General features: G+C 38.7%; 1 protein-coding gene across 1 annotated transcript in view; it reads left to right on the forward strand.

The window, feature by feature from the left end:
- Positions 1–3167: 3167 nt before the first annotated feature.
- LOC108230428 (collectin-12) overlaps positions 3168–27486 on the forward strand; it is a 31815-nt gene continuing 7496 nt past the window's right edge. Inside the window, exons 1-3 of the mRNA XM_017406628.3 lie at positions 3168–3441; positions 4969–5019; positions 24280–24402. Of these exons, the coding sequence (XP_017262117.1) occupies positions 3435–3441; positions 4969–5019; positions 24280–24402 (181 nt within the window). The 5' untranslated portion in view covers positions 3168–3434. The remainder of the gene's footprint in view (positions 3442–4968; positions 5020–24279; positions 24403–27486) is intronic.

Raw genomic sequence — 27486 nt, forward strand, 5'->3', positions numbered from 1 at the left:
ACACACTGAGGGAGTGATGCTCTGCAAAATAGAAACAATAAAAAGTGTAAAACAGGCATCTTGAGGATAAAAACATCAAATTCCACAGTGAAAGCTGAAGGTTGGAGGAATAAAGCTTGAAGGATATGATAGTTTTTGGCTCTTCTCAACAGCACAAATCCTATTAGTGTATTTGCATTATTTGTTATTGTGCCCTTACGCCCGCAGCATAACTCCAGGTCCTCTTAAAGCCGGCATTATTGCACAGATACCACAGTTAATTGTTTACAGGTCTGTCTCACACTCAGTCTGCAGAGGTAAAACTTTCTGCTCTAATCTCCACCAGACTGACGCTAAGCTTCGGCCTCCTGTAGGGACCCACCACCTCCTTCCTTTGTCTCAGAAAGCAGACAAACTCTGCTTTGGAGGCCATTAAAGGAGCAGAATGAACATAAAGATGTTTGTTTATAAGTCTTTTACTACAAAACATGCAATTTGTGCGCAACCCTGATTGTCATTTTGATTGTTTTTCTGTTTTCATTTACATTTTTTTTTTCAACCACTACAGGCAGCCCCTGGTTTTAATTTACTTTCATATAAAATAAGAGTTTGGTTACAGAGAGGGTTGTGCAATCCACCACAGGGAACAAACTTGAATTTATTCTGGTCTATGTAAGATTTTACAACCACAACATTAAAACCATTGGTCAAATGAGAAAAAAAAAAAATCTGAACCATTAGAGGATAAACTCTTGGAGAGTGAGATTTGGAAGTCAAAACTTAAAAAAAATAATGTGGAGAACAAAAAGCAGCATGGTAAATGTAGAATTCATTTGTTTTCGGAGCCTTGTTTTAATCTGAATCTACTGCTGAAAGCTTTGATCCAGCAAATAAAATGCCAAACCCTTAACTTAGAGCCCTCATGAGCCTGGCTGTAAGACACCGAACCTGCAGCTGCTTTTTATCAGCTCACTACAGTTTTCAGGGCCTTAACATAAACCTGCTGCTCCAATTATAACTGACAGTAAAATAACAAATACGAAGCCTTTAGGAAAACAAGTAATTAGTATCTTTATCATTGCAGGCTGGTCTGGAATTTAATTTATGACGTACTGGGTCAAATCTGAGCTTTAGCTCTGAGCCTGCATGGGTTTGAAGGTTGTGTTATCCAAATAACGGGGCGGAAACAGAGCAGAGTTGGATGTTTGTATGGCTTTTTTCTTAAAGTTCAGAGTAATTCAGATTGGGATCTTTTACTGCAAAGACAACATAACGTAACTCGCTGAACTGAAAACACAGTTCTGTCAGACTCCTTCGCTGTTCCTTCTGCAAGGAGGCAGCTGGTTTTCAGGCTTTGATCACTGATCTGCATCTGCAGGCGGGAGAGATAGTAGAAACAGGAAGTGCTACGGTTATCACAGCACCTAAAGAGTTAATGGGGAAAAAACGCCTGCTGGTGAACTTTAAACTCTATGATGATGGATAGATAATCTGGAGCTCTGGGGAAGATCAAATGCTTATCAGAGCAAAACTTATTATAACTAAATAAAAAAAGTTGTTATTTTCAAAGCAGTGTATAACATTACCTACTTACAAAAACAGGTCATCAATCTGGCTGCATATCAGAGTAATGTTTATTTTACAGTGTGTTTTTGTGTATGTGTGTTTTATTAACATAATTAGTTTATTAAAAGATCTGGATTATTGCTGGTTTTATGTAGGTTAAGAGATTGCATAAAAATAACCTATAAACTAAAGACAATGGGTCACAGGGTCAAATAGGGGCAACATCTGGGAATCACTTTTGTACAAGTGATTTATTTTCCCAACTTTATATTTTATTTCTTTATTTTTATTAGCCCAACAAAGATATACTTTTTGGTGTTTTTTTTCCCCTCTACAATGATTTTAAAAAACCGTGAAGTTTTCTGTAATGAGTACCAGATTTTTAACCCGGGGACAAGATGGCCATCAAGCCCCTGTAACTTAATCTCATCTCCGGCTGGATTATTTCGTCCTGGGTTCTGTGGCGCTGAAAGCGACCTGCACCTCCTCTTTGCAAGCAGGAGGAGACGGTACAGTCACTACTGACTTCAAAAGACTCAGAACCAAGTTTTACAGAAAACTGGGATGAAACTGAAATAAATAAAAACTGCTAGAATTTTTAAGAACTTCCTGCTTTGTCGGGATTGTTGAATTGGACAACTGAAACTTTCACAGTGTGTGTGTGTTTGTGTGTGGGTGCCACAACCACCTGGCTTCAAACCTACAATCCAGCACCTATCATACTCCATCGGGTGTTGTGGTGCTATTTTTTGTGTCTGTGAGGCATTCTCTGTGTCTGCTCCTTCACCATGGGAACGTGAGCATGAGTGTGTTTTTGTATGACCCTAAACACCCATATGAACAATATCATAATACTAAATACATGCAATGAAAGGCACACTAGCAATGCATATTGTCATGTCTGAATATGGACAATAAAAAATCTGCTTTTGGACAGACAATATCTGTAAAATTGCAACCATGACCAACTGTTAATCTGCCTGCTTTTGTTTTTTTTTTAAGCAGTTCTAAAAATTTGCATGCAGGCACAAGACAGACAGTGCCGGTTTATATAGTCTACAACAGACCTCAAAAATATAATCCTTTTTTAATTATTTTTTTACTATGTGGCATGAGTGCCATCTGACAGCCATCAGGTGTTGCTGCCTACTTCTGACCTTGGCCTTCATTCACTGTTTGGATTGACTGTTGAACACCCCAGCAACAGCCTGATAACACTATCTTTCCACTTGTGATGCTGCCCCAAGGTGTTTTAGACCTGCCAGCTCCTTACAATTCATATCATTTTCATACCTATTGCTTGTCTCCATGTGTACCAAATATTGTCCAAATCCTTCCCTATGGGTGTCTATTTTATGTCAAGTAGAAGTAAGTTCAGTGCAACAATCATAATATGAGAGCCAAACAATTTTACAGTTTAGAATAAATTCATTTTTGGCCCCTCTTTTTAAGAATTTGCCTGCCTAATCTACTACTTTATGTAAATTAAACAGACAATTCCTGTTTGAGTACGTTCCAAGCGCAATAAAAACAAAAACACGCGGTTTTATTTTGAAAACCAACACAGGAAGCGTAAGGTTGTGAGATCTGGGTTGGGGTAGCTTTACTGTGGCGGCACCGGTCAGCTCCGCTGCGAGGCGAGACTCCGGGATCGTCCCAGAACTGAGTCAGAACCTCCTCAGATGTGCTGTGAGCAGGGGAACAGAGACCATGGGCTTTTAAACTGAGGACAAACATGAACACAGACGCATGAATTAAAGGAGCTGAAACTAGAAGAAGGAGTTGCCTCAGAGGGAAAACTTCAGCACTTTGCACTGGATGCTGCGGAGATGCGCAGAAAGTGACCGGGATCCTCATCGCTTCTGCAGTCAAACACGTTACAAAACGCCATGAAAGGTACGAACTGTGGACTGATTTTTAGTTAGGCTACGTGTTAATAACCAGCTGTATTAGTGGATAAATTCATGTGTTTATTAAAAAAGAAAATGGACATGAATTGTGAATAAGTGAGGAGTTTCAGCCGCATCCAGGTGGGGTTCTGTGGAAAGTTTATGAACAATCAATAGCTCACCTGTTGACTGTAACTCTTTGAATGACCTCAGTTTGCAATTAACAGAAAATTGATTCCGACTGGATTTTGGCCCTTTCTTTGACTAGCCATTAGCTCGTCAGTCTGGTCAGAGTTCAGCTCTGTTCCTCCAATCTGAGGTTGTTCAAAGAGCTATCTGCAACAGGTAATATGTTGATTGTTCATAACCTTTTCACAGCACACAAACGATCTGACCTGTTGCTTTAATACAAGCAATACAAGATATGTTTGAATTCAGACCATATGAGTTAGACATTTGAGTGAAACAGAAATTAATCTTGTCTTTTGAACAAGTACTTCTTTTAAATGATAACAGATCTGAGACTTTTACTATTAAACCTGGCAAACGATACTGTGCCTTTCTTCATTCAACAAGTAATTTGAAATGAGTTCAACCAACTCATTTAAGTTGAAAACCAACATTTGTAAAAGTGTTAATGTAATCAGACACTATTAGTTTGACTCAAATCATATAATTAATTCTGAAATAACTAATTGTGTGGAAAGTCATTAAGTCTTAGAATTAGATGCAACCTAAAATAATTAATCATTTAAATAACCTAAACTCAATTTGGTTATATAATGCAACATTTTTCTATTTAAGACAGTCCACCATGCTCTTTGGTTGTTTTTTGGAGTGTATCTGTTTAACTTACTCAATGAAAACATTATTCAATGTTTAAGAAAAGATGCAGTCGTGTATTGCAACAAAAAAGCTTTTTGTATTAGAGCTCTAACTCCAACAAACAGTCACTTTCAGGGAACATACTCCAGTTGTGTTACGAAGAATGCTTGATTTTTTTTTCCCCCTCTGAGACAAACCGCGGTTAAGTAACGCTCAGGAATGTGTGATCCACTCTGCATTCACGACTCTTCTTCTGATCTAACCCCCTCTGACCTCCCAACAATAAACACACACTCATCCCTCTCCATCTCCCATGTCTTCCTCCCCTCAGCTCCATCTGTCTACCATTACCGGAGATGTTCTCCTTGTTTTTGCTCCACTTTTCACTGTAGTGCATGGCAGCGGAGTGTAATTAGGGTTTACTGTCAACAAACCAGAGAAACCACAGCTAGTTGCATTCCTGGGACCACCGATCTCCACACACAAACACAAAGACAGGAGATGAAACTCTACCACCTCAGGTCTAAAACTTTGCTGACTGCCTTTGCTTTTCTACACACAAATATTTGTATTTAAGAAGAAAGATTTGCTCTTTCTTGGTTCGGTGTAGTTAGTTTTTACTTCTGAACGTATACAGCTCCATTTAACACAGCATATCACCACTAATGTGTGCATATTAACCATTTATGTTTCTGATTTTGTCACACAGACGACTTTGGAGACGAGGAGGAAGTACAGTCTTTTGGATACAAGAGGTTCGGTGAGTGCATGAGAAGTTTTTATTAAAGCTGGAGGAAAGAGAAACCGGCAGTGTAGGAGCTCTGATTATTAAACTTTTATGGTCCTTCAAATAAATTGCCATCAGTAAAAGACACTAAGTGTGTGGGCTTAACTCTCTTTCTTTTACCTTAATATTAACAGGCATGCTGCTATAATTGAATCAATTGTTTAAATTAGAGGAGCCTGTGTGATTGAGCGTCATCTCTGCCGATATTTGAGTTGAACATAAATGCGGCTGCCGGTCTGTGAGGTCCGGCTCACCGCAGGCGCGCTGACTGTTGACGGAGCCCACCAGATCAAGAAGTTTCAAAAACTCTTCACAGAGTCCTTTATCCACTCAGACGGAGTCATTTAAACCCAGTGAGTCACACAAACATGTCGAGGACCTAAAAAAATGTGGTTACTCAAACTGAAATAGTTATGGGTTTGTTTTGGTAGAACAAAAGCAAAGAGTTGAAACATATTTGTTTTTTGTTCTAGTGTGCTCGTTATAGCCTTTTGCTGGGTTTTCTTAGTATGCTCCCTCTCTTTTAGTGAACAAGTTTTAGGCTGTAGATGACTAATTTTGCAAAAAAAAAAAAAAAAAAAAATTGATGTGATTTGGTTTCAGGTAACACCATAGAACCAAATCAGCGGTTTTAAGAGTGTTACATGACTTCCATCAGTGTTGACCCTGGTGATTCTGCTGTCCTGGTTCTGTTAGATCTGACTGCAGCCTTCAACACCATAAATGACAATATTCTCCATTTACATGTTGTGTCAGCTTTAAAGGTACAGTCCTTAACCCTCCTGAAGACCTCAAAAGAACGAAAGACAAAAAGAGTTCCAGTTGTGCTCATCAATTGGAGTTTCCTTCATTTAGAAAAATATTCTTCAACAGTGAACTGCGTACCACTTAGTTGTGGGGTACACCTCAAGGCTCAATGTGAGGCCCTATTTCCTTTTCGTTAAATATGCTTTCCTGTGCATTTTCATAAAGCATATTCATCATTTTGCTGATAACATTCAGATCTGTTTGCTTGTACCAGCTAAAAGCAATGCTGTTATTTAGTTTTACACCATGGATGGAGAAAATAACATGATCCAAGTTTTAGTTCATTTAGTACAGTTTTAGCACATTTCGGAGGAGAAAAATGTGTCTTTTCTGCAGAGAAAAGTTTGAAAAGCTGTTTTTTCTTTCAATGAGCAAAAGCCCTGATATAGCTGATATATTCTGTAGAAGTGCCATTATTGACTGTCATCACAATAAACAGTATGTTTTGCTTCATAGTGTGGTTCAAAACAATTTACCATTTCCACAAAGACATAATTCTAAGCTTGGAAAGATGGATTATCTCATAGTCTTGATCTTAAAATTGGTATCACAAGAATTCTGCAGTTTTGACATCTAGCCAAGCAGATAGTTTTGATAAAATATTCTGCCACCATCTCGACACATTACTGTGTGTCGAGATGGTGGCAGAACATAGTAAAACATAGTTTTAAGCACAGTTTACTAAACTAACTAGTTTTTTTAACTGCAAATGAGACAAATAAATCTTTTTAGCCAGCTTTTCACAGAAGGACAAAGTGCATATATATTTTTTACAAGCATTGCAGCACTTGTTTAACCATTTCTGGTGTAGTTCCCAAACTTGTAGCCGGGACCCCATTGTGGGGAGTAAAAGACTGCGTGAGGAGTCTTGAGATGATTTCTAGAAATAAAAAAAAAACAACTTAAAAAAAAGATCATAAATGAATCAAAATATAACAGTTGTTGAAGCTAGTTTTGATGTCTTTATATCCTTGTTTAATTGACTTATTTGCAATGTTTCAACATTTTAATCTACAGTAATTTGGGTTTTGAGTCTCTGCTACTGTTATTTTGTGGGTCAGAAGCAGAAAAGTTTGGGAACCACTGCTTTAACAAGAGCTCACTGTAACAGAACAAATGCTAAGTTGGTAAAAAGCCAGTTTTTTTTTTCAATTTGGACCAACTCTGTTACTGATTAAATGTTCCACACGCTCTCTTTTGCATTAGCGCTTTTTGTCAGACTGCTGTTTTATTTAAAATGTTCATCGTCGAGGACATGCATTCATGCTTTTGGATAAAGATGTAAGAGTGGCACCAAGCGGCAAACATTCTCTCATGCACAACCAGACACATCATAATTATCCTGACAATACAAATGCTCAATCTCAATTTTGTAGATTTAAGATTTGCCATGGGATCCGAAGCCCCTGTGTCTCAGTATGACTCATTTCCACAGAGATTGGCCGAGATCTGTGAGAGGCCGCGTGAGGCAGCGCAGTTTAACTCAATGCCAGCAGAGACGAATTTGAATTCCGTCTGAACACAATCTCCTTTATCCGAGTCACCTGAGTCGAGGCATCTTGTTTGTCTTTCCCTGTGAGCGGATTGAATCCTGCGCATGGGTTTAGAGAGCCAGCACACTTTCAACTCTGCTCAGATGAGATGTTTATGTTTGTACGAGCAGAAGGTGAGAGCTGCTGAATCTCTCAGAAATAGGGCAGCTGTTTGGAACAGCCGGCTGCAAGGATTTATTGTGCAACAGGGCTGTATGCATGCAAACCATCACAAACCTCCATTCTTCTGCTATTAGTGCTGTAATGTAGGTTCTCAGGGGGACTCAAACACTTAGTTCCTCTTACATGTTTGGCTGTAATTCATTGCAGCCTCCCAGGAGACTGATAGTGTTTAAACTGTTGTAACGTCAAAGTTGTGAATGTTGTTCAAATCTGTCTCTGGTTTGTAAATCCGTGCCTCAACACTGAAAAACAGAACACTTAATCCTGAAGGTTTTAAGCAGTAAATGAAAACAAATGTTTCTTATTTACATACAGTTTTACACTGAGCTTTTTTTTTTTTTAAGAACTTGAGCAGTTCTTTCTGGGAACCATTAAGACGTGAACAGGAATAAGTAGCTGTCAGCAGGTGAATTAAGCTGCTCGTGTTGAACTCAACAGTCAGACCTCACCACTTTACTGCTGGATAGCCAGGATATAAACATATGAGTGAGTGAATGTGTTGCAAGTTATAATGAATTAAGTGTTGAGGTTTTATGTAAATGCCCTTTTTTATAAACTACACATGCCCAAGGCTTTATTCTTTGAATAGTAGATTTTGAACTCAGGCACCTACACTGTAAATTTAAACATATTGTTTCAACTTACCAATATGAATAAAAGAGTTGCCTTAAAATTCTAATTTGGATAAAAAAAAAAAACATAATTTCTCCTTCTACCATTACATCTGTTATCTTGATTAAAATAGCTTACATAAACATCTTTTCATCCTGGAGTCCACCCAGTGGCCTGGTTGATTAAGTTAACTTATTTTACTATTTCATTAATGTGTGGAGCTTCAATTTATGATCTCTGTGGAGGTTTGGACAGTTTTTTTAACAATTTCATTTAATCACAACTTCACAGTTTATCAAGCTAACAGAAATAGCAAACAAGCAAAAACCATTTTAACAGTGTGCCAAAAATCTAATTAATTCTCTAAATGTAATAAGTTTCACACAACTGAAGGCAGACAGGAATCAAACTGAACATATAAATGAAAAATGAGCTCCAACACTTTTAATGTTAATGATGTAAGATGTGTAAACAGCACACTTTCCTATCAGTTGTGAGGCCGAACAGCTGTATTTGGGTGCATTTCACTGTTCTTTATGAAAAAAGACCCATAAAACGTCTCAAAATGCACCAGTTTGACTGTCAAAAATGGTTCCCAATAAAACATCTGTTCACTTCCAATGAAAAAAAAAGATGACTTACATACTTTTTATTTAGATAAGATTATTTTATACATATGAGCAAAGTTTGCTGTGCTTCCTTCCAAGTTTTCAACAAGGGTTGTATAGGCGTTCCATAAAAAAATGCACACTGTGTGACGTCAACACACATATAGAAGAAACACAAAGTGACTAGGTGTTGAAATGTCTTTAGAGGAACATTTGGGACTGTTTGCAGCTTTACTGAGGTGCAGACTGACATGTCCGATTGCTGAAGCTCACACATAAAAAACATTAAGCTGTTTTTGGTTATATTTCATCCTGAAGGTATTTATAGATTATCTATATGTACATAAATACAAACAGTATGTACATAGAAACATCCATTTATTTCCATGCAAGTTGACACACACAGGCAGGTTCAGATGGTTATCCCATTTTGCTCCCTGCCAAGTGAAATCCAGGCCGGATTTGCTTCCAGGCTACTCAGAGTTAAAACATATTTAGTTTTCTTTGAGGATCTGACAGTAGAAGGCCATTAGAATAAAAACAAACTCTACATGGGCTTTGGTTGAACTCTTCCCAACCCATTAGGACTGGTATAATCATCAGTTAATGTGAGTCAGTGTCTGTCCTTCTCTCCCAGTTGTTGGTCTCAAAATAAGATGCATTTTTTTCTAGAGAAAAGTGCTTTCCAAAGGTCCAAAAGCTTCTATCGCAACATGTCTCATTTATATTAATTTACCTGTGGTTTCTCCTATCCATCAATGGTTAATTGAGTTACTTTTCTGCAGTTAACAGGTTGGAAAATTCTAATCAAATTTAAAATAAATGTAGGTTATTCTAAAATGTAATTTCTTACTTGAACACAGCTGATGGGCTTGATGAAGACTTGGCATGCAGACCCATTCATTTGATTGGATTTATTTGATCAGCGAGGTGTAAAATGTGCCGGCCAAAGAAGTCTGGGAGATGAATAACAAGGATAACAAAAGTGCTGAAGACAGGTTCGCAAAACAAATACACCAAGAGATGAAATAATGGTGTCCTATCAAATTAAAGACGCAGTGGACTAAGTGTCACAGGTTGAAGGTAAATGGCACTAGGTTCAGTGTCCGCTGACGTCTGGATGGGGGTCTCAGTCCCACCGCTGCCTCCTGTTCTGACACATGTGTATTCTGGGTTCGGGAGGTTTGTGGTCGGTGTGGAACCCCGAGTGCACTATATCTATTTCCTGCACTTGTTATGGTTTCTCCAGCAAGACCCTGAAACATTCCAGGAGTTGAGCACAATATCAGGGTGTCTGTGGCTCGAAGCAGCTGTGTCAGCACTGAGAAACCTGTGGGTTTAGAGCATTCCCCGGCTTTATAAGGACACCTCACCCTTCATCTCATCCATCATAGATAACAGACCGGGGATTCAGACATGCTGAGGTTAACATTGGCGAGAAAGCGAGAGGTATTTCTCCCTTTCTCCCTCCTAATTCTTGCGATGCAGCTAGTGATCACTTCATACATCTGTGAAGTCTACAGTTCCTGCCATACCGCTGTATTTTCCACTGAGCCTTCACTGTCAAAATTCCTTTGCAAACACATTTATCATAGTGCAGCAGTTCTTAATTCTCATTTTCTTTTGAAAAGCTGCTAAAATCCACAGGTCCTGTTTTGAATAGATCAAATAACTTCAAGGCGTTCTCCTCAGCTTTGCCGAGCTGACAGTGGCACTTCCTAAAAGAAATAGTAACGCTGGTTTAGTTTGGTCCAGCTGCTTCAAACGTGGTCCAATGTTTTTTTTTAAACAGGTTTGAGTTAAGGGCCTCATAGTGACCATATCTGCTGAAAAGACAGATGCTAAACTATAAAGCTGATTTAAGTGTACAGGAGGTTAACACTTGTAGCTTAAGACAGACATGACAAACCACTTACTGGGCTCACCTGTTAAAGTGAAGCAGGCTGAGCTTTAAAACAATATATGTCAAGATGCATTTACCATTCAATAAAATATAAGAACCATTGCTTATCTTAAATGAACATATTTAACAACCCTTAGAAGAACTTTAAAGAACTTAAAAGAGCATTTTTGTTTGATTAAATTGTGGGCTACAGTAAACTGGTTGTAGCAGCTGCTGCTGCATCTTCACTTTCCTGCGTGTTAATTGATTAGTTATGTACCAAAATAGGTTTTAAAAAGTGGCCAATATCGGCTGATTAAAATCAATTTCTAGGGTAAAGAGCTAAAAAGAGGACTACTGAGACATCTAGAGTTAATCCAAAACTAATCTAAAACACTATTAAACCTAAAACCAAACAAGGGTCAACTCAAAAACAACAAAACCTAAAACATAAACTCAAAAACCAACAAAAAACATACTTACTCCCCATAACATGTTTACACATAATGGAGAAAAGATGGCAGTGACAAGAGGATAATGAAGAATAAAGTATACATGCTTGTATGAGTGAGAGCAAGAATACGAAAAAAGGCAGAAGCTACAAATTGTGTTTCCCTCAGCTACACCTGGGAACAAAGATCTCCAATGAAACTGTTAAAACTAAAGTCAGATGTCAGACGGTGTCCCCACATCTCAGTTTCACTGGTTAGACTTTTCTGGAAAGTAAACCTACAGCCTCAGGGTGTAGACTGAAAGATGATGTTCAGACCAGGGAGGAAGGAGTTCCCCAATCTGATTTTGGGAGGGATCTCGCACCTCAAGAGAGACAGAAAAGAGCAATAACTCATAGATTCAAGATATGCTGGGAGCACTGGCACAACAGTATTTTATCTCAGGATGTGGGAAGGGAAGGAAAGTGGGAGACAGTGGAGGAGAAGCAGCTGGTTGAAAGGGAAGAAGCAGATTGATTGGTTCGGGGGAGTTGAGGTGCCTTTGTCAAGAGATAAGAGTTTGTGGTTGTATTAGATAATACAGAAGAGGAGGCTGTGGTGGGATAAGGCCCAGCTGGAAGAATTTATCTGAAGCACACACTACACACCTTTAAGACATACAAAATATGCACAGTTAAGAAAAGACTGGCTGTAGTTTTTCTGTCTTTGCTCTTGGACATAACTCACTGCATTTCATTTTTGATACAACTCATTTCTTTCAGGCTGGAATTCCACTGATCTTTGTGGAGACAGGCAGCCCAATGAGAAATGGTGGTCATGCTTAAAAGGAATTTTTACATCATAATTTTTCTCTTGCATGAGTTTTCAGTAACCATATATCCAGTCAACTCCAATAAAGCAGGTTTCATACTGGATTTGTGCAGCTGAAGAACCTGAAAGTTCTACGTTATTCTCTTGTCATATATATTTGCTTTTTTTTCATCTGTAACTCTAATTTCAAGATTTATATGCAAAATGTGGCATTTAAACAATTCAGGTATTTACTGAAACTTTTTATAGGGCTAAAGTTAGAGTAAATGTGGACCAAAGAGATCCAGGTTTCCCTCCAGCCCTTATGGAAAACCCTAGTTGTGTTGAGGCCAGCTGGGCTCGGTAAACCTTTAAAAGAAAGCTCCTTCAGGGTAACCTTAACAGGCGCACAAACCATCTCAAAGTCCTCCAGAGAAAGCCCAGCAACCCTTCAAAGAAAATTAGACACAGATATGTAACAACCTTGAGGTTTAATAATAACTCGTGTAGTGCTCTTTCACACAGGAATGCTGTTTGTGAGAAAAACCTTTTTTAAGACAAACAATAAAGAAATGACTCTGATGTCATGGCTGATAAGGTCCTTCTGTAACTATTGATAACTATTTCACAGAACATCTCTTCAAAAGTGACCATACTATCCCTTTAGTGCTGAACAGTTCTCACTAATCAGGCACCTAGCAGCTCACAGAAGTTGTTGTGGTTCTCAGCCTCAAACCGAGTCCTAAGTCTTCTCCAAGACAATAAAAACAGATGCACTCTGGTTTAGCAACCTTCCAAATCATTTCAATCATTTATGCAATGCAAAAGCAGTCCAGGAGATCCTCCTGGACTTGATCCATTAATGTTTGTCTTAGCTTACTCTGCAGTGGAATTTATTAAGGAGGCAGAGAGATGTACTTCTAAACTGAGCCCACAGCTTCTACTCTTCTGCTTAAAAAAATAGGACAGTCATAAATTTGCCAGTTCTGATGTCTAGGGATTTTTGTATACGTGTGCCAGTTAAGATAGGCCAACAGCATAAATTCCAGACAAACTTAATCTACATTGAACTTTTCAAGCTACTTCATTGATTTTGGTCCAAGAGTCTCTAAACAGCCTCCCGCTGTACCTCCTGCCAACGAAGTCAGTAGGGTTTAATTCTCCTCGAAAGGCTCTGATGTTGAACATCTTCGCATGTGGACGTCCCAGTATCATCTCCTTTTGCTGATCACAGCTTGTGCAATGTTCCTCCTTCCTTTGCTGTGTGACTTCTCAGAACTTTTAACTTAACTTTGTCAAAAGAAATCTGTATTAATGAGCACACTTGTATGACACTTGAGTATATTGTGCTGCTTAGTCCTCTAATACAAAGTCCACACTGCTCTGATAAATATATATTATAAATTAAATAGCTACTATTGCATTGTGTATAATATTAAAGGTGTTTTCCATTCTGATCGGAATGACAGGAAGTGAGACATTCCGAGTTCCAAGTTTTCCTCATGTTTATGTAATTAATGCCTTTGCAACTTATATTTTGATAGACATGAGTTGTACATTTCCAGCTTAGCTGATACCGATGGATAATGATGATTTTTGACACTTTCAGTTCCAAAAAGATCTGATCAACTTTTTTTTAACCTGGCTCCATTACTCTCTTTGAAATGACTTTATTAGACTGAACCAAAACACCAGTAACCAAAGAAGAGTTGAAAATCATTGATGTTTTTTTCCAGATGTGTAAGTAATTAGTTGCTATTTTTTATAAGGCTTGTGGTCCAGGAGTCAATGGCTTTTCTGACTCACCTTTAAGAGTGAAGAAAAGCAGCAAACCCCATTGTGGTCTTCTTCCTCCTGCTTTTCTCAGCCTCCATAATAATCCCGGTGTCCTTGATGTGACCTGCTTGCACATGTCAGGGGAGGTTTCAGGAGTTCAGCGAGGCCTCTGTAAAGTGCCTCTCAAACACATGGGTTGAGTCATTGATTTAGTAATTAAATAAAAGAACAGCTAAGCAAAACGAAAGCTTTCCAGGACCTGTGTTTCCCTAACGCCTGCTGGTAGAAAGTGTTTCGTTTTGGCGAGCAGCAGCTCTCTGTTCTGCAAGGAACACGCTCGTACACCAGCTCTTACATTTCTGTTCCCTTCGGTGTGTGTATTTCTCTGTGCATGTGTGAGTTCAGCTTCAGAATAACACACAGCATCACACTTTTGTAAAACAAACTGATACTTTTTTATGTGAGGCTCCTGCGTCCACAAACACTAAAGTTTTCTCCGACACCTCCGGCAGCAGAACACACAGGCACACTTTTACAACAAATTGGGGGATTCTAATTTTTTCCTTTTTTAGTATAAGCAATAAAATCCTCACAGTCAAAAATAATAAAGAAAGAGGAGGGAGGGAAGAGGGGACTTTTGGTTGCCAGGATCAACCCACAACTTCCTGGTTTGCAAAAGGGAGTTAAAGCGGAGAGGAACAGATTTAAGCTCCAAAACTCTGTCAGCTGTATAATGACTCTCACATTTTCCATGTGTGCCTGAGACTGCAGACAGATGGAATTTGCTGAAATTCATTTTCTGGCACCTCTCCACAGTTCTTATCACACATACATGTTTAATTTAACATTATGAATGTATACAGCATGCTACCCTCTACAGTAGATTTTTGTTACTGTTACTGAGGGAGTAATCTGGTTTAGATTACAGGTGAGGTGATTATCAAAATAAAACCAGGGGGGCATGGGGGACTAAAGGCAAGACTACCAAGGCATGAAGACCACAGACAAAGAAAGAAATAGCGACATCAATGATCGCAAGAAAACCAACAGAATGCAACAATCATACAAGACAGAACAAGAAAATACAGATTCAAGACCCTAAAACGGTGACGTTCAGCGGTTAAAATGTTAATCTGTTTATCCACAAAGTCAGTCTTTGTGGTATGAATGGAATGGAAAGTTGAACCAAGATTTCTCTTCAGAGTGATAAGTTTATCACAGTCATGAGACTGACTTGCGTATCTCAAACACATTTCTTGGATTTCTGTTTCTGTTAGAATTGAATCCGAAATTGGCATTGTTACACACCTAATTCCTGAATTAGGCTCTTTTATTCTTGTGATCAGAATACATAATCTTGCTGTGGTAAAGATTCAATCAACACACAAAAAAAGGCAATGAGGTTGTTTTTAGCCACTTTTTTAAGTAAAAAGTAGAAGAATCACAGCTTCGGTACCTCCATTCTTCAGAAAGTACCCTATCATCTCAATTGTTTTCTTAATTACTCAAAACAAACTGTTGTGTAAAATAATTTCACACCCATTCCCTGGTGTTAATTACTGCTATCAGTGAATGGCATCTCCTCTGTGTGACTCCCAAACCAGATGTCAGCCAGCCCCTCCTGTCTTGTGACGCTCCGTGTCAACTCCTCAGAGACAGAGGAGTGTGCCGCCCTCACGTCTGGAGTGTGTCTGTCTAAATGGGCTCTCCTTCCTGCAGCAGGACGGTTTGTTGTCTTTCACACCAACTTGCCCACAGATGTGGTGGGCCACCCAGAAGAAAACCAATGATTTAGCATTAAAAAATTGCATTTCCGTTAATTTTTCACCTCAGAACACCCCATCGGTCTGTAGATCTTCTCCTCTTTGTGATTTGATCTGTTGACTTTTGGGAAAACGAGAATAATTTCGCAAATTAACATTCTGCATGTGGTTTGCCCTCATTATTTTTCTCTTGGAATTAATCTTTGCAGTGAGCATTTCACACATGATTGCAATTTTTCCTTTCCATTCTGAAGTTTCCTCCCTCAGCATTTAGCTTTTTTTTCTCTTTTTTATCACTCAACTCCCACTTTTTAGACACTTTTCAACAAATCTGTAAACTAGTCAAGGCATAACTCACTACTACTGCTATTCTACAATGAAATATTTTCACTTTTTTATCGTTTTCACCTAATTTACTAAAAGTCAAGCTATTCAGTGTGTTTGAAACATATTTAAGATTCATTCAAACCACCTGACAACACACAGACCACAGTCATGTTTGTATTTTACTGCCCGACATGGTATATGGTAAAGCTGACTATTACATAAAATCCCTTTTTTCCACCATGACCATAATGTTATATAGCCATTTCCCACAGGCAGAAAGAAAAGAACCCTGGGTTGGTTAGAAAAGTCAGTCCACATGAAACACATGTTCCTTCTTCACTGCTTTGGTAAAGATGTTTGTCCAGATGGTAGAGCCTGTGGTGGATGTGGCCAATGTGGTGGTGAGTTTGGCTGATGGGGGCACGGCCTTTAGAAGAAGTGTTGCGCAAAGATTTTTCCAACCAGTTTCCTGTCATGTTTCCCAGATATCCACTCTTTGACTCCTCGAAGGTTTGATGTGGCAGCACCTTGGTAGAAACGGGAAATGCAGTTCAGTGCATTCAGTTTCAGGGGCTTCTTTAGGAGGACGTGGGGCATGAAAGTCTCCACTTTTTTAGGCAATTTGTTTAATCGCTACATTGTAAAAATGTAACGACTTGTTTTGACAAAAAAAAAAAAATTCAAGTGGAAGTGAAATTTTTGTATTTATTTTATCAGGCTATATTCTCTTGATTAAAAATCTCTTAGCAGGAAAAGGGAGGCAGTGGACACAAAACCACTGGTTTAATCTACCTGTCTGACCTCCAAAGACGACACATAACTAATTTGGGTAATAATTTCAACTTAACATTTTTTTCCAATAATAAGGTTTAAATTAATAATTTCATTTTATAACAACTTCATCAATAGGTTGTTAAACTGACAAAAAATATGTTAACAAACAGGCAAACCCATTTTTTACAGTGAAGACATTTACCGCAGCATTTCTTTAACTAAAAATATGGTGGTTTCACCTTAAATTACACGTGACCCATGGGGCTTTTTTGTTGCCAGAGGATATTTTTCATTCAGTGTATCTCACCAAAACTTATTGTGTGCGTAATATTTTCTCTCCCATGAATTATTCTCTTTCCAGCAATAGTTTAAGAGAAGACAGATGGAGATTTCAAAGTGCTTTAAATTAGTAAATAGTTTATGTAGAATATATTTTTTTACTCATTGCAAAGCACAAAAGAAAAAGGGGAACCATTTTTGTGGTTTATTATTCCAGCTGCTCATCACGTTATTTGTTTTATTTCTGGTTTTCTCCAGCTAGTGACATTTCACTGCTTGCTTTTGTTTGAACTGTGCTCCAGCTCCCCGTCAACACTGGGGGTGTTCGCCGTTCTGCATTTTGACTGGCACTGGAAGCGACTGGCAGTAGACCTGATCAGAGACGGATAACAAGATCCAGGAGAGCTTTTCCCAGAAACATTAAAAAATGTTGACTAAAAGCATACTCAAAATTCCCAAATTGCTTGAAGTTTTATTTAAATTATAATGAAGATTGGTGTTATAATGTGTCTCTTTTTGTTTCTTGGAGCTGTTTGAAACCTTTGAATCCTGTTTTTTTTATTGGATTAAACTATTTCCTGCTTTCCTGGAATTAGTTCAAACTAGCTTTTCTTTTAGCTCTTGGTGTTGAATTTCTTTCAAAGTCAAGCATGGGCAGCCTATTGAGTTCTGAATGCTAATGTGGTGGTCATTAACCAGTGGGCCACACACACAAAGACAAAGAAAAACACACACACACACACACACACTTATTTTAGAACTAGAACAGTTGGAGTGCTGAAGCTCTGATGTTTTGCTTTGTAACTAAAACCGAAGTCACTCCGTGGGTCCCAAATCTCCAAGCTGAGTAAGACCATTCCCCGCTTTCCACTCCTTTGTTGATGAGATTTTCTGGAAAGATGAACTGTTTGTGCAACTGCAGCGAGCGCTGACTGTGTGCAGAGCCTTGTGGGGGCCTCTGGGCCTCGTGGGAGGGGGGTGGGGCAGAAGTGCAGGAAAGGCCCTGGATGCTGCTGCAGACTGAGCGCGCCTCATGGAAGAACTATTTTTGAAGTGTGTATGTCTTTATCTTTGGTCTCAGCTGGTCTTGGTGGTAGGATGCGTTTTGGCCTGCCTGTTTTGCTTTTTTATTGGCCAGTTTCATGTTTCAGGTTACATGACTTAGAGCTAATAAGCTTACTTTAGCACCAAATCGAATTGAAGCGTCAAACTCCTGGCACTGCTGCTGACTTAAGCTCTACACAGCAATTGTGCTTCTTTAACTTATTGTTTTTGAATGAAGGCTCTAAAACCCAACTTCCAGCATCAGCAGGAAGAGAAAATCTCTTCTACTTTGTCACTTAAGCCCTAAACAGCAGCTAGATAAGACTGGCTGGTGAACATACTGTAATACATATGGGCATGGACCAGTAGAAAATTTTGACTGATAACACTGAGTGAAATTATCACTTTTTCATTGAAAACAGCACTTTCAAACTAAATTATATGATCTTATAGCTTTTATTTTAAAAAATGCTACTATTGCTATTACTGTTGACAAAATAATATCAAATATTGCAATAAAAATGACGTTTTAGTTACTTATCAGTATGTTTAGGATATTTCTGTGCAGTCAGTTTGATACATAGGTACACAATAGGACTGATATATGTGAAAAAAGTGTTATTGATAGAAACCTAAAGCACTGCCCAAAGCTTAGGATCTAAAATGAAAAGATAAACTACATCAAGACTGGAAATGTCAACAAAAGTCAAGACCAAGTGCGGCAGAAGATCAGTAAACCTAGAGCTTAACTAACACCTGATCAAGTCAAGACAGTAATTCAAGAAAATGACCAAACACCAAACATACTGATCAATATATCAGCTAAATAAGCACAGATTTACTCAAAGGTGGAGGACTTAAATGTGAACATAGTTTTCATACAAGATCAATTTATTATATTACTAAAGTAAAAGTACTTATTTAGCAGAATCTTTCTTTTATGTGCATAGAAAAGTGTTGTCCCTTGTTCTCCTACGGCGATTTGACAGCAGCTTGGAATCTGCAAAAACTGCTGGATGTTAAAACTTTAGAAAAAAAGTCTCAAATTGACATTTCGGCACCTTTGCTGTTTCAGATGTTTGAGACTCAGTCAAATATCTGACAGAGCGGCATCATTCTTTTTTCTTTTTCAGTTTTCATAAAGTCAGCCTGTCACAGTGCCTGAAAGGTTCTTGGCTTACCGTGGGTGAATTTAACAACTTTTCCACTTCATCCATCACCGCTTTCTCCAGTTTTCATAGCTTTATGCACTTTCCTTCTCCTAGGCTTGTCTGTTTTTTCCCCAATTCCACCTTTTGTAACTAAATTTGTCCTTGTTTGTCCTTATCTCTCCTCATTTTCTTGTAATTTACTGAGTCTTATGTCTTACTGTCTTATGTGATGGAAGCGTATGTTTTCCATCATTTGTAATATAAGAGATGGAGCCCGAATCAGCCCACACAAGAAGCTGACATGGTGCTGGTTTTTGGCAAAGCCCCAGAGCCATCTTATGAACTCAGAAGACTTTGGCCCTAATTCTACACTTCCACTGGTTGCGTAATGTTTCTGGTCCAGCCTTGAATTTAGCACCGTGTGCATGTCGTAGGATGTAATATCCTCTCCATGCTGTTAAACAGTTATTAGAGGAAGTATCCTCAAAGCCAGGACCTCCACTGCAGAGAGAGAAATGTGCCAGTGGATGGTGTTCAGCTTGGATGCACAACATCTCCCTGCATGCTCCTCTGGAGACAAATCCTGCCCAAAACACACTTACAAAAGCTGTTAGTGTGTTTAGGTGATTCAGAGTTTCTGTGTGAAGACATAAAACTCGCTTCTTTCTTTTTTTTAGCCTCGCCTTCACCCCCTGTCTTTCAAACTACATGTGACTATGGTGCAGAAAGTTTTGCCAAACCCATCACACATTCTTCATTGCAAACTGAATAGTTCTAAAAACTCATTTGCCCCCACTTTGATAAAAAATTTTCAAAACCTAAATGAGTTGGGCATATGTGTGTATGTTTCTGGTTATTGTAGGAGGCAATACCATCATTTTTTATGTACTTTTTTTTTTGCACATAAATGCATGGATATTTTTAAATGTATTACATTGGTGTGTTAAATATCTATGTTGTGAATTCCTTTAATTGTGTTTAATCTGATCTTTTGTGAAGACAACTAATGGGAATGCAGTAGAAAAATAGTTATTTGCGCAAGTAGGTACATTGAAAGGACATTTTAACAATACAAACATTTATTTTCAATGACATCAAAGAGGGAATAAACTCGAACAACCCCTGAAAGTCACTGATGTCCAGAAACAAGGACCACTTGCTCACTCACAAAGTGTACCAGATGAGCTATTGAAAGCTTTTTATAACCTCCCTCTGAGAATGTTGAGCTGTGAATGATTCATTCATTGGGCCTTCATCTGCTTTCTAACTGTAAAACAACTTGGCCCAGATGACAGTGCATCAAAGATCTTGTAAAACATCTTATTTGTGTTTGAATAATGAAGGACAGATGGCTTGAAATATTACAGCTATTAAAAACAAAAACAACGAGAAACAGACATTTTCATTTTGATTGTCAGATGGATTAAATTGGCACATTTTGGCATGTATGGTTGTGTTTTCTTGTTCTTTGTATTCTTGGAGCATGGTGAGAGAATGAACAATAAGGGCTCCTAAAATGACTCAGGTTGGGGTTTCTATTTTTGAAACTACATAAAAACAAAACAACTTACCCGGGAATTAAAGCAAGAACTTCCTCCACCATCCATCTAACCTCAGAGTGCTGATTTGTTGAAACGATGATTCAGAACCTTTAAAGTGGAAGCTTAAAGATCTACAATAAAAATATGAACACCTAATGTTGTAGATAGCTCTTGGAATGACCCCAGTTTGTAGAAATAGAGTTTAAATCTGACAGGACTGATGACCTAACGGCTTGGTCAAAGCATTCGCTTCTGACCTAAAACAACTCCAATCACACCACTTTCATAGTGTTTCATGCAAACACTGCTTATAAGCCTTTACAGTGCCATCAGTTTCACATTATAGTTATTTTTGCAGAAATATTATAATAATCCTGCTAGAGGTGGCCCAGGCTTCACTGGAAGTGCTACAGCTAGCTGTTGGTGCTGCTGTTTGTGACTGTGAATAACCATGAAACTGTGTATGATACCGTTATACTGCTTTATTTAGCAGGATTGTTTGAATGTAAAATATAAAAATGCAAACAAGAATAAAAGAAATTTAATTTACATTGAGCCTGTATTTGACTTGCTGTTTACATTGCAGTAAAGTGCTAAATAAAAAGTATGTGATGTGTGGATAAAATCTGTGTGGTTTTATTTATTTATTTTTATTCAAAGCACACTCTACCAACTCCTTTTTTTCTCCTTTGCTTTCTTTGTTCATCTGGTCTCACTGCCTTCACTGGAGTGAAAAGATTTTCCTCCCCTGCCGAAGTTTGTCCTCTCTCTCTTTGGTGCTGGATGTAATTCCCTTCACTACTTTTAGAGTAGATTTACACTCTGCTTTCTGGACAGTGGGTTCGTCAGGGCTGGGGTCCAAAAAAGCAGTTTTTGTGACCTCAGCACACAGCGTTATGTTCTTATCCGTTTCTATAGTGTCCCTGTTACTATTTACCATAAATAAACAGCTGTTAAATCATCAAGGCTCACGTATCACTGTGGCCCCCTGCACATTATTTTGGCATTTCAGAGGGCTATGCTGATATAAAATATGCTGCTTGGGTACTCCTTTGTTTTAGGAAACGAGGCTGATGAGTGACACAGGCTTGAAGACACTTTTATATGACGAAGGTGGACACTGATGGAACATTGTGGTTTTGCAGAAACAATGAGGGACTTTGAGCCAAAACACACAGTGACAAGAAGAATTCCCTTAAAATTTAAAAACCCAGTTTTCTGAAATGTTCTGGTTTTGGAAATAGCTTTTTAGCTCAAAGCATTGTGTTTCTTTCTGCAATGTGGAGTAAAAGTGTTGTTGGCCTGTGGTCTCGTTGCCCTTGACGAGGGGTATTTTTCTACTTGTGGTCAGTGGTGGTGTGACAACATCTGCCTTTTGCAAACAAAGACGAAAGATGACGAATCAGTGTTTGTTGTCATGATGAGCAAACGCTAACAAACTCTTGTGATTTTTTTAAGGGGTACATTGCATATTATGGAGACATGAGCAAGTTCATTTGGAAAAAAATTGTTCCTATAGATTTTAATTTAATGTGAAAACATCGCAACAATTTCTTTTTCTGTCACTTCCTCTTTGGTATTTAAGCGGTGTGTGCAGAACACTGTTGAGCAGTGCAGACACAGCGAAACGGGAGTTCATTTTCTACAACAAAAATAAGATGAATGAGTCATAAAACCTCTCTACTTGCTTCTGTTTGTCTGTTCTTGGTTAAACAACCTTAACCCTGATCTTAACATCCATTTCACGTTTACTCGCTGGTGCATTTTGTTGTCACAGAGGAAGCTGTTGAACTGAAATCCTTTTTTTCTTCCCGTCATATCAGCCACGTATCATAAGTCACATCAGTTGTTGTTCACATTTGAAAGCCAAGTCTAAATTTTCCACTTATTCACAGAGCATCTGAAGTTTGTCTTTCAGATTTGCACTAAAAAGACTAATTTATACAATTTCCAAGTGTTTTGGATGGTTTCACTGCAGCAGATTTGTAACCCTTGTCAGGTTGTTTGCACTAAAACAGCAGCTTTGGACTGCAGCACTTTGATAACTGCGAGTTGATAAACTGATATGTTTGCTTTACTGACTCTTCAAACATGTCATGAGTCGTAAATAATGCAGTCATTTATCGTGGCTGTGCTGACAGTCAAACAGGAGGTAAGCTGCAGTCATCACTTTTTGCTAAGTAACTCTCCCTATAAGCTGTTTTTTTAAAAGCCCCAGATGTTTTATTAGGAAGTATTGTGATTTAAAAGAACCCCACTACCCCCACATTCATTATGAGGTAATTGGCAAGAATTCTCAATGAATTGATTTACTGCTGGACAAAATGGACAAAAGTGAAATCATTTTACTTTAGTCATTTATTCACTTTTTATTAAAAATGTGATGACAAGGAGGAAACACTTTCAATTACAGAGTAGAAAATAAGCACAAAATAAAAGCAAAGACAAAGGAAATGTGGAAAGTGACATTAATTAAAAAGAAAAGCCAAGCAGTCCCATATTAAAATCATTTAAAAAAATTATTACAATGGTGTATCCTATGCAGTTTTTTTTTAAAAAGTGCCATGACGTTTTAAGTCAGGGCTTCATGTGTTTTTGTATTCTTCACAACATATAGTCAGAACCTAGAATCACATCATTTCTGATCTCTTTTGATGGACAAAGTAGAGAAAATACATTTTATTGGCCTGTGAGTTGGTGTCAATATTTGCAGAAGAATCATGGTTTAAACCTGTTTTTTAATCTTGCATGGCTAATCCCCACATTTTATCATCAGAAACCTCTCGTTTCACTTCCCTTCCAGCTGGACTTAACTCTCAGCCTAACTCTCAGCAACCATTAACAGTCCCTTTACACCTATAAGAACCAGTCATGTTATTAACTTTGGCATCTAAACTCCCAGTGGGACTTCCCAGAGCCAATCAGCACTGCGAGTTTAATCATTTTAAGCATGACCTCAACATCTAAAACCTACATGGACAGATGCTTAAAACGGTTTGTGCACTTTGCATGATGGTGACTGACTGTGTCCTGTTAACCTGTATGTGTTTGGATTGTGTTACAATGTAGGATAACAATGGTATCTTTATTCTATATTCAAGAAACTGAAGGAAGTCTCATTCCAGGTGCATAACAACCCCAAACACCCCCTCTGTCTCCAACACACACTGCACTCCCACTCACACAGACACACACTTCCTGGATTAAAAATGAAATACAGCTGTGTTCCCGTCAGCACTGTGGATCCTGCCACTCATCCGCTGTAGAAAAAAAAAATCCTCAGACAGAAATACAGGAATAGTCCACAAGTGTCTCCACAAGCGGAGGCCCTTAGTTTGACTCTGCCGCTGCAGGAGGGAGGATGCAGGAGTTTACGCTGCACGGAAGTACACTAAAGTGAAGAATTTTTTTACTCAGAAAGAGAACTTGCAGAGTAAAAAGGGAATTCAGGAAAACAAGTGTGTCACTGAGTGTAAACGAGTCAGGGGGGTGTTTTTGTGTCTCCTAACCCCTTCACCGCCCAGGCCCTGGGGGAACTGCTGATCTCTTTAATGTGGACTCCAGGGCTGTTTGTCCAGATGTGGGACTTTCAGAGTCCTCAGTGGCCTTTAACTTCAACAGTATGTTCATGTTAAACATTTCTGCTCATATATATATATATATATAAAAAAAAAGACGACTGACATTAAATAAATCACTCTTTTTTTCAACAGGGATCCAGGAGGGCACCCAATGCACTAAGTGTAAGAATGAGTGGGCACTGAAGACCTCCATAGCTCTGCTCTATGTCCTGTGTACTCTCCTCACCATCGCTGTTGCTGTACTTGGATATAAAGGTACGATGAGTTTACTTCTCTGTGCTTTTATTCTGACCTGACTGGTTTAATCAACGCTCAGTGTTCCCTAAAATGTTGTAAAGATGCATTTTTCTTGCGTTGAATGAGGAGGATCCGAACATAACACTAGGTTTCCCTTCAAGCTGCCAAGAGGCTTGCTGTTCACAGTGAGTGTATGAGTAGAAGCAAACCTCCTGTGTTTGTGTGAGAGACGTGCAGCTCTTTGTCTCGCAATAGTCCTTCATTGTGGCCAAGCATGACATGAATATTATGTTGCAAGATGTTTTTATACACATTAGATCAGGAATGGAAATTATGAGTCTTTCAGACCTAAAAAAAAACTACAAAAAACAATAAAGTGTTAACAGTTTTCAAAATTTCCATGTTTTTCTTGTTGCAGAGGAGTAGAAGAGGGTAAACTCCTATAATGTGTCACTATGATAGATAACCTGGTGGCAAATCCAAATTTGTCACCCCGTAAACTGGATTTGGATTACAAACCACTGTTAGTGCATGTGTAGGTTGTCAGTTTCACTGCAGTACATATGCACCATGTCACATCTCTAAAACTATTTTTTTTAGAGAATGTTTGTCGCACAGTTTCTTCCAACATGCGAGGAAATTTAGAATCACTGGACTCTGTTTGGACAGTTTGTGTCAGGATTTGGGGTTTTCGATTCATGTTTCAGTTTGAGTTTATTTTGTTTAGTTATTTTTGTTTAGCCGTGTCTTAGTTCAGTTCTTGTTCCTTCTGTCTTTGTTTCCTGTCATTATTCACTTCTCTTCTTCTTCTTTTTATGGCGTTTAATGGCGGTTGGCAAACAACTTGAGGTGTGCCTTACCGCCACCTACTAGTATGGAGCATGGTTCAACATGGTTTAATTCCTATTGCTTATTTCTTTATGTTTTACAGGAAACTCAAATTCTATTAAACTATTCATTTCTCCTCAGTCAGTCACTTGTTTTTCTGCCACGCCCATCTCCACCTATTACCCACCTGTGCCCAATTCACCTAATTACCTTCTGTCTTTAAAACTCGGTTGTCTACTCTACTTACTTGCTGGTTCATTTGTCTATTTCCCCTGTTGTCTAGTTCCGCTCACGTCTCCTGCTCTGTCTGTTTGGTCTCTGGATTTAGTTTGTTTTGTATTTAGTTTTATTTGTGCTGCCTTGTCAGTGTTTTGTTTTGTTTCTTTATTTTAAAATAAATTTTATTTTTTGAAGATGAGTCTGCACACTGGGTTCGCCTCCTTCTCCACTACTCCTGAGAGTTTGACTTTTAATCTGGTTTTTGCATCCTTTTTTTCACATTCAAGTTTAAAAATAGGATCACACACTGTGGGAACATTGAGCATGATGAGAATCTTACAATTTTTCTCGTGTGAAATTGGTAACAAAACCCCTGTTTTCTGACTCTACAATGTGAATTTCTGCTGCTGTGTTTCTGTTTCTGTGCTTAGAACACTACTTGTGTTTGAAACACATTTTGTGATATTGCTTTCCAGACTTCCTGTCAATAAAAACTATATTTTTAGTGTAAATAACTTGGTTAATGTCTATTCTCCACAAATTAAATTTTATTCACTTCTCCTACACTGATGTGGGGACCAAAAAATTCCAAACGTCAACACATCAGTCAAACCTGTCTCTATTGCTACAAACCACAAAAAGTAATTGAATTCTTGTAATTTGGGTGAACAGACCCTTTAAGTTTCAGCCTGTCTTCTCTTTCTTCTCTCTTCAGCTCCTTTGTCTCCACCCCACAACCTCCTCTCAGTACTTTTCCATCACCCCCAACGCTCACACCTCTGGAGAACCTCTATGTGGAGCCGAACTTCCTCACTTTTTTCCAGTTCGGAAACCGGTCCCGCCGTCTTTTGTAGGGTTGAACTCTTAACATCCTTGCTTTTGTTGAGTTAAACATTCCCATATGTGTCTGTGTTACGTCCCCTCATTATTTCAGTTGGTGAAAAGGCATGAAGTTAACATGTTTTAGGGGTTATCTTTGTGCCTTGAATGCCTGTACAATGATGGTCCCCTACGTTTTTTGAGCAAAGTCAGTCCTTCTTGGACGGCTCTGCATGTTTTCATGCAGGCCTAATTGATCCCAGATGAGCAGCGAGTGAACTTGGTGCAACTCCAGCAGAACCCACTGAAATTGGTTCTTTACTTGCACTGAAGCTCTGCTCTGTCAGGGGAACCACAGTTCAAACACGCTCCCAGCTCCAGATGGTGAAGCAGTGAGACCGAGACCCCTCTATGCACTTAACATGTGTGCTTCTCTCTGTTCTCCATCGCTGACCCACACAAACCCCACTGGTGGGGCTGCGTTGTTTTGATGCAGTTTAACCTCAAGTATTGACGGAATTTAGAGTCATTTGTAAGCGTTGTAAGCAGAATATTTTCTTGCTTCATTAACTAGAATTAGGAGAGCCAGAGCCCTTGTTTCCTTGCTACAGCAACTCATCCCAAGATGTAGATCCTACACTGATGGGAACAAAGACAGTTGAGATGAAAAAAAGTCACAACAAAGGTTGCAATTAGTAAATATGCCATAGGAAAAAAGATATCCTTGGGGTTATTGGCTTGTTCCAACTGAATTTCCCCTTCACTTGCCTCATAAAAGCGTAGAACCATTAGGTTTGATTTAATAAGTCAGCTAGGACACACAGTTCTGCGACATTTGAACCTATAAGCCAAGTAATGCCTCTCTCAGCAGTAATTCATACTTTTTTAATGTCTGTTTATGTGGTGATTTGGGTTTTTTCCTGTGTTTTGTTTTATTTCTGTTTTAGTTTATTGGTTTGTGTTTAGTTTCTGTTTTCTTGTTTTTCACTTTCTCATTCCTCCTCAGTCTATTTCTCTCTCTGCATTCCTGCCACGTCCACTTACACCTGTCAAAGCCTGCTAATCATGTCACCTGTCTCCACTTAGCTGATTATCCTCAGCACTTTAAAACCCGGTCATTTCTGTCTATACTCCGCTGGTCCATTGTCATTGTTTTGCCTGTAGTCTTGACGTCTGTTCCTGGTTTTGTTGCTCCATGTCCATGTTCCGTTTGTCTTTTTGTTTTGCTGCCACGTC

This window comes from Kryptolebias marmoratus, linkage group LG21 (genome assembly GCF_001649575.2).
Source record: "Kryptolebias marmoratus isolate JLee-2015 linkage group LG21, ASM164957v2, whole genome shotgun sequence".
In the NCBI taxonomy this organism is placed as follows: Eukaryota; Metazoa; Chordata; class Actinopteri; order Cyprinodontiformes; family Rivulidae; genus Kryptolebias; species Kryptolebias marmoratus.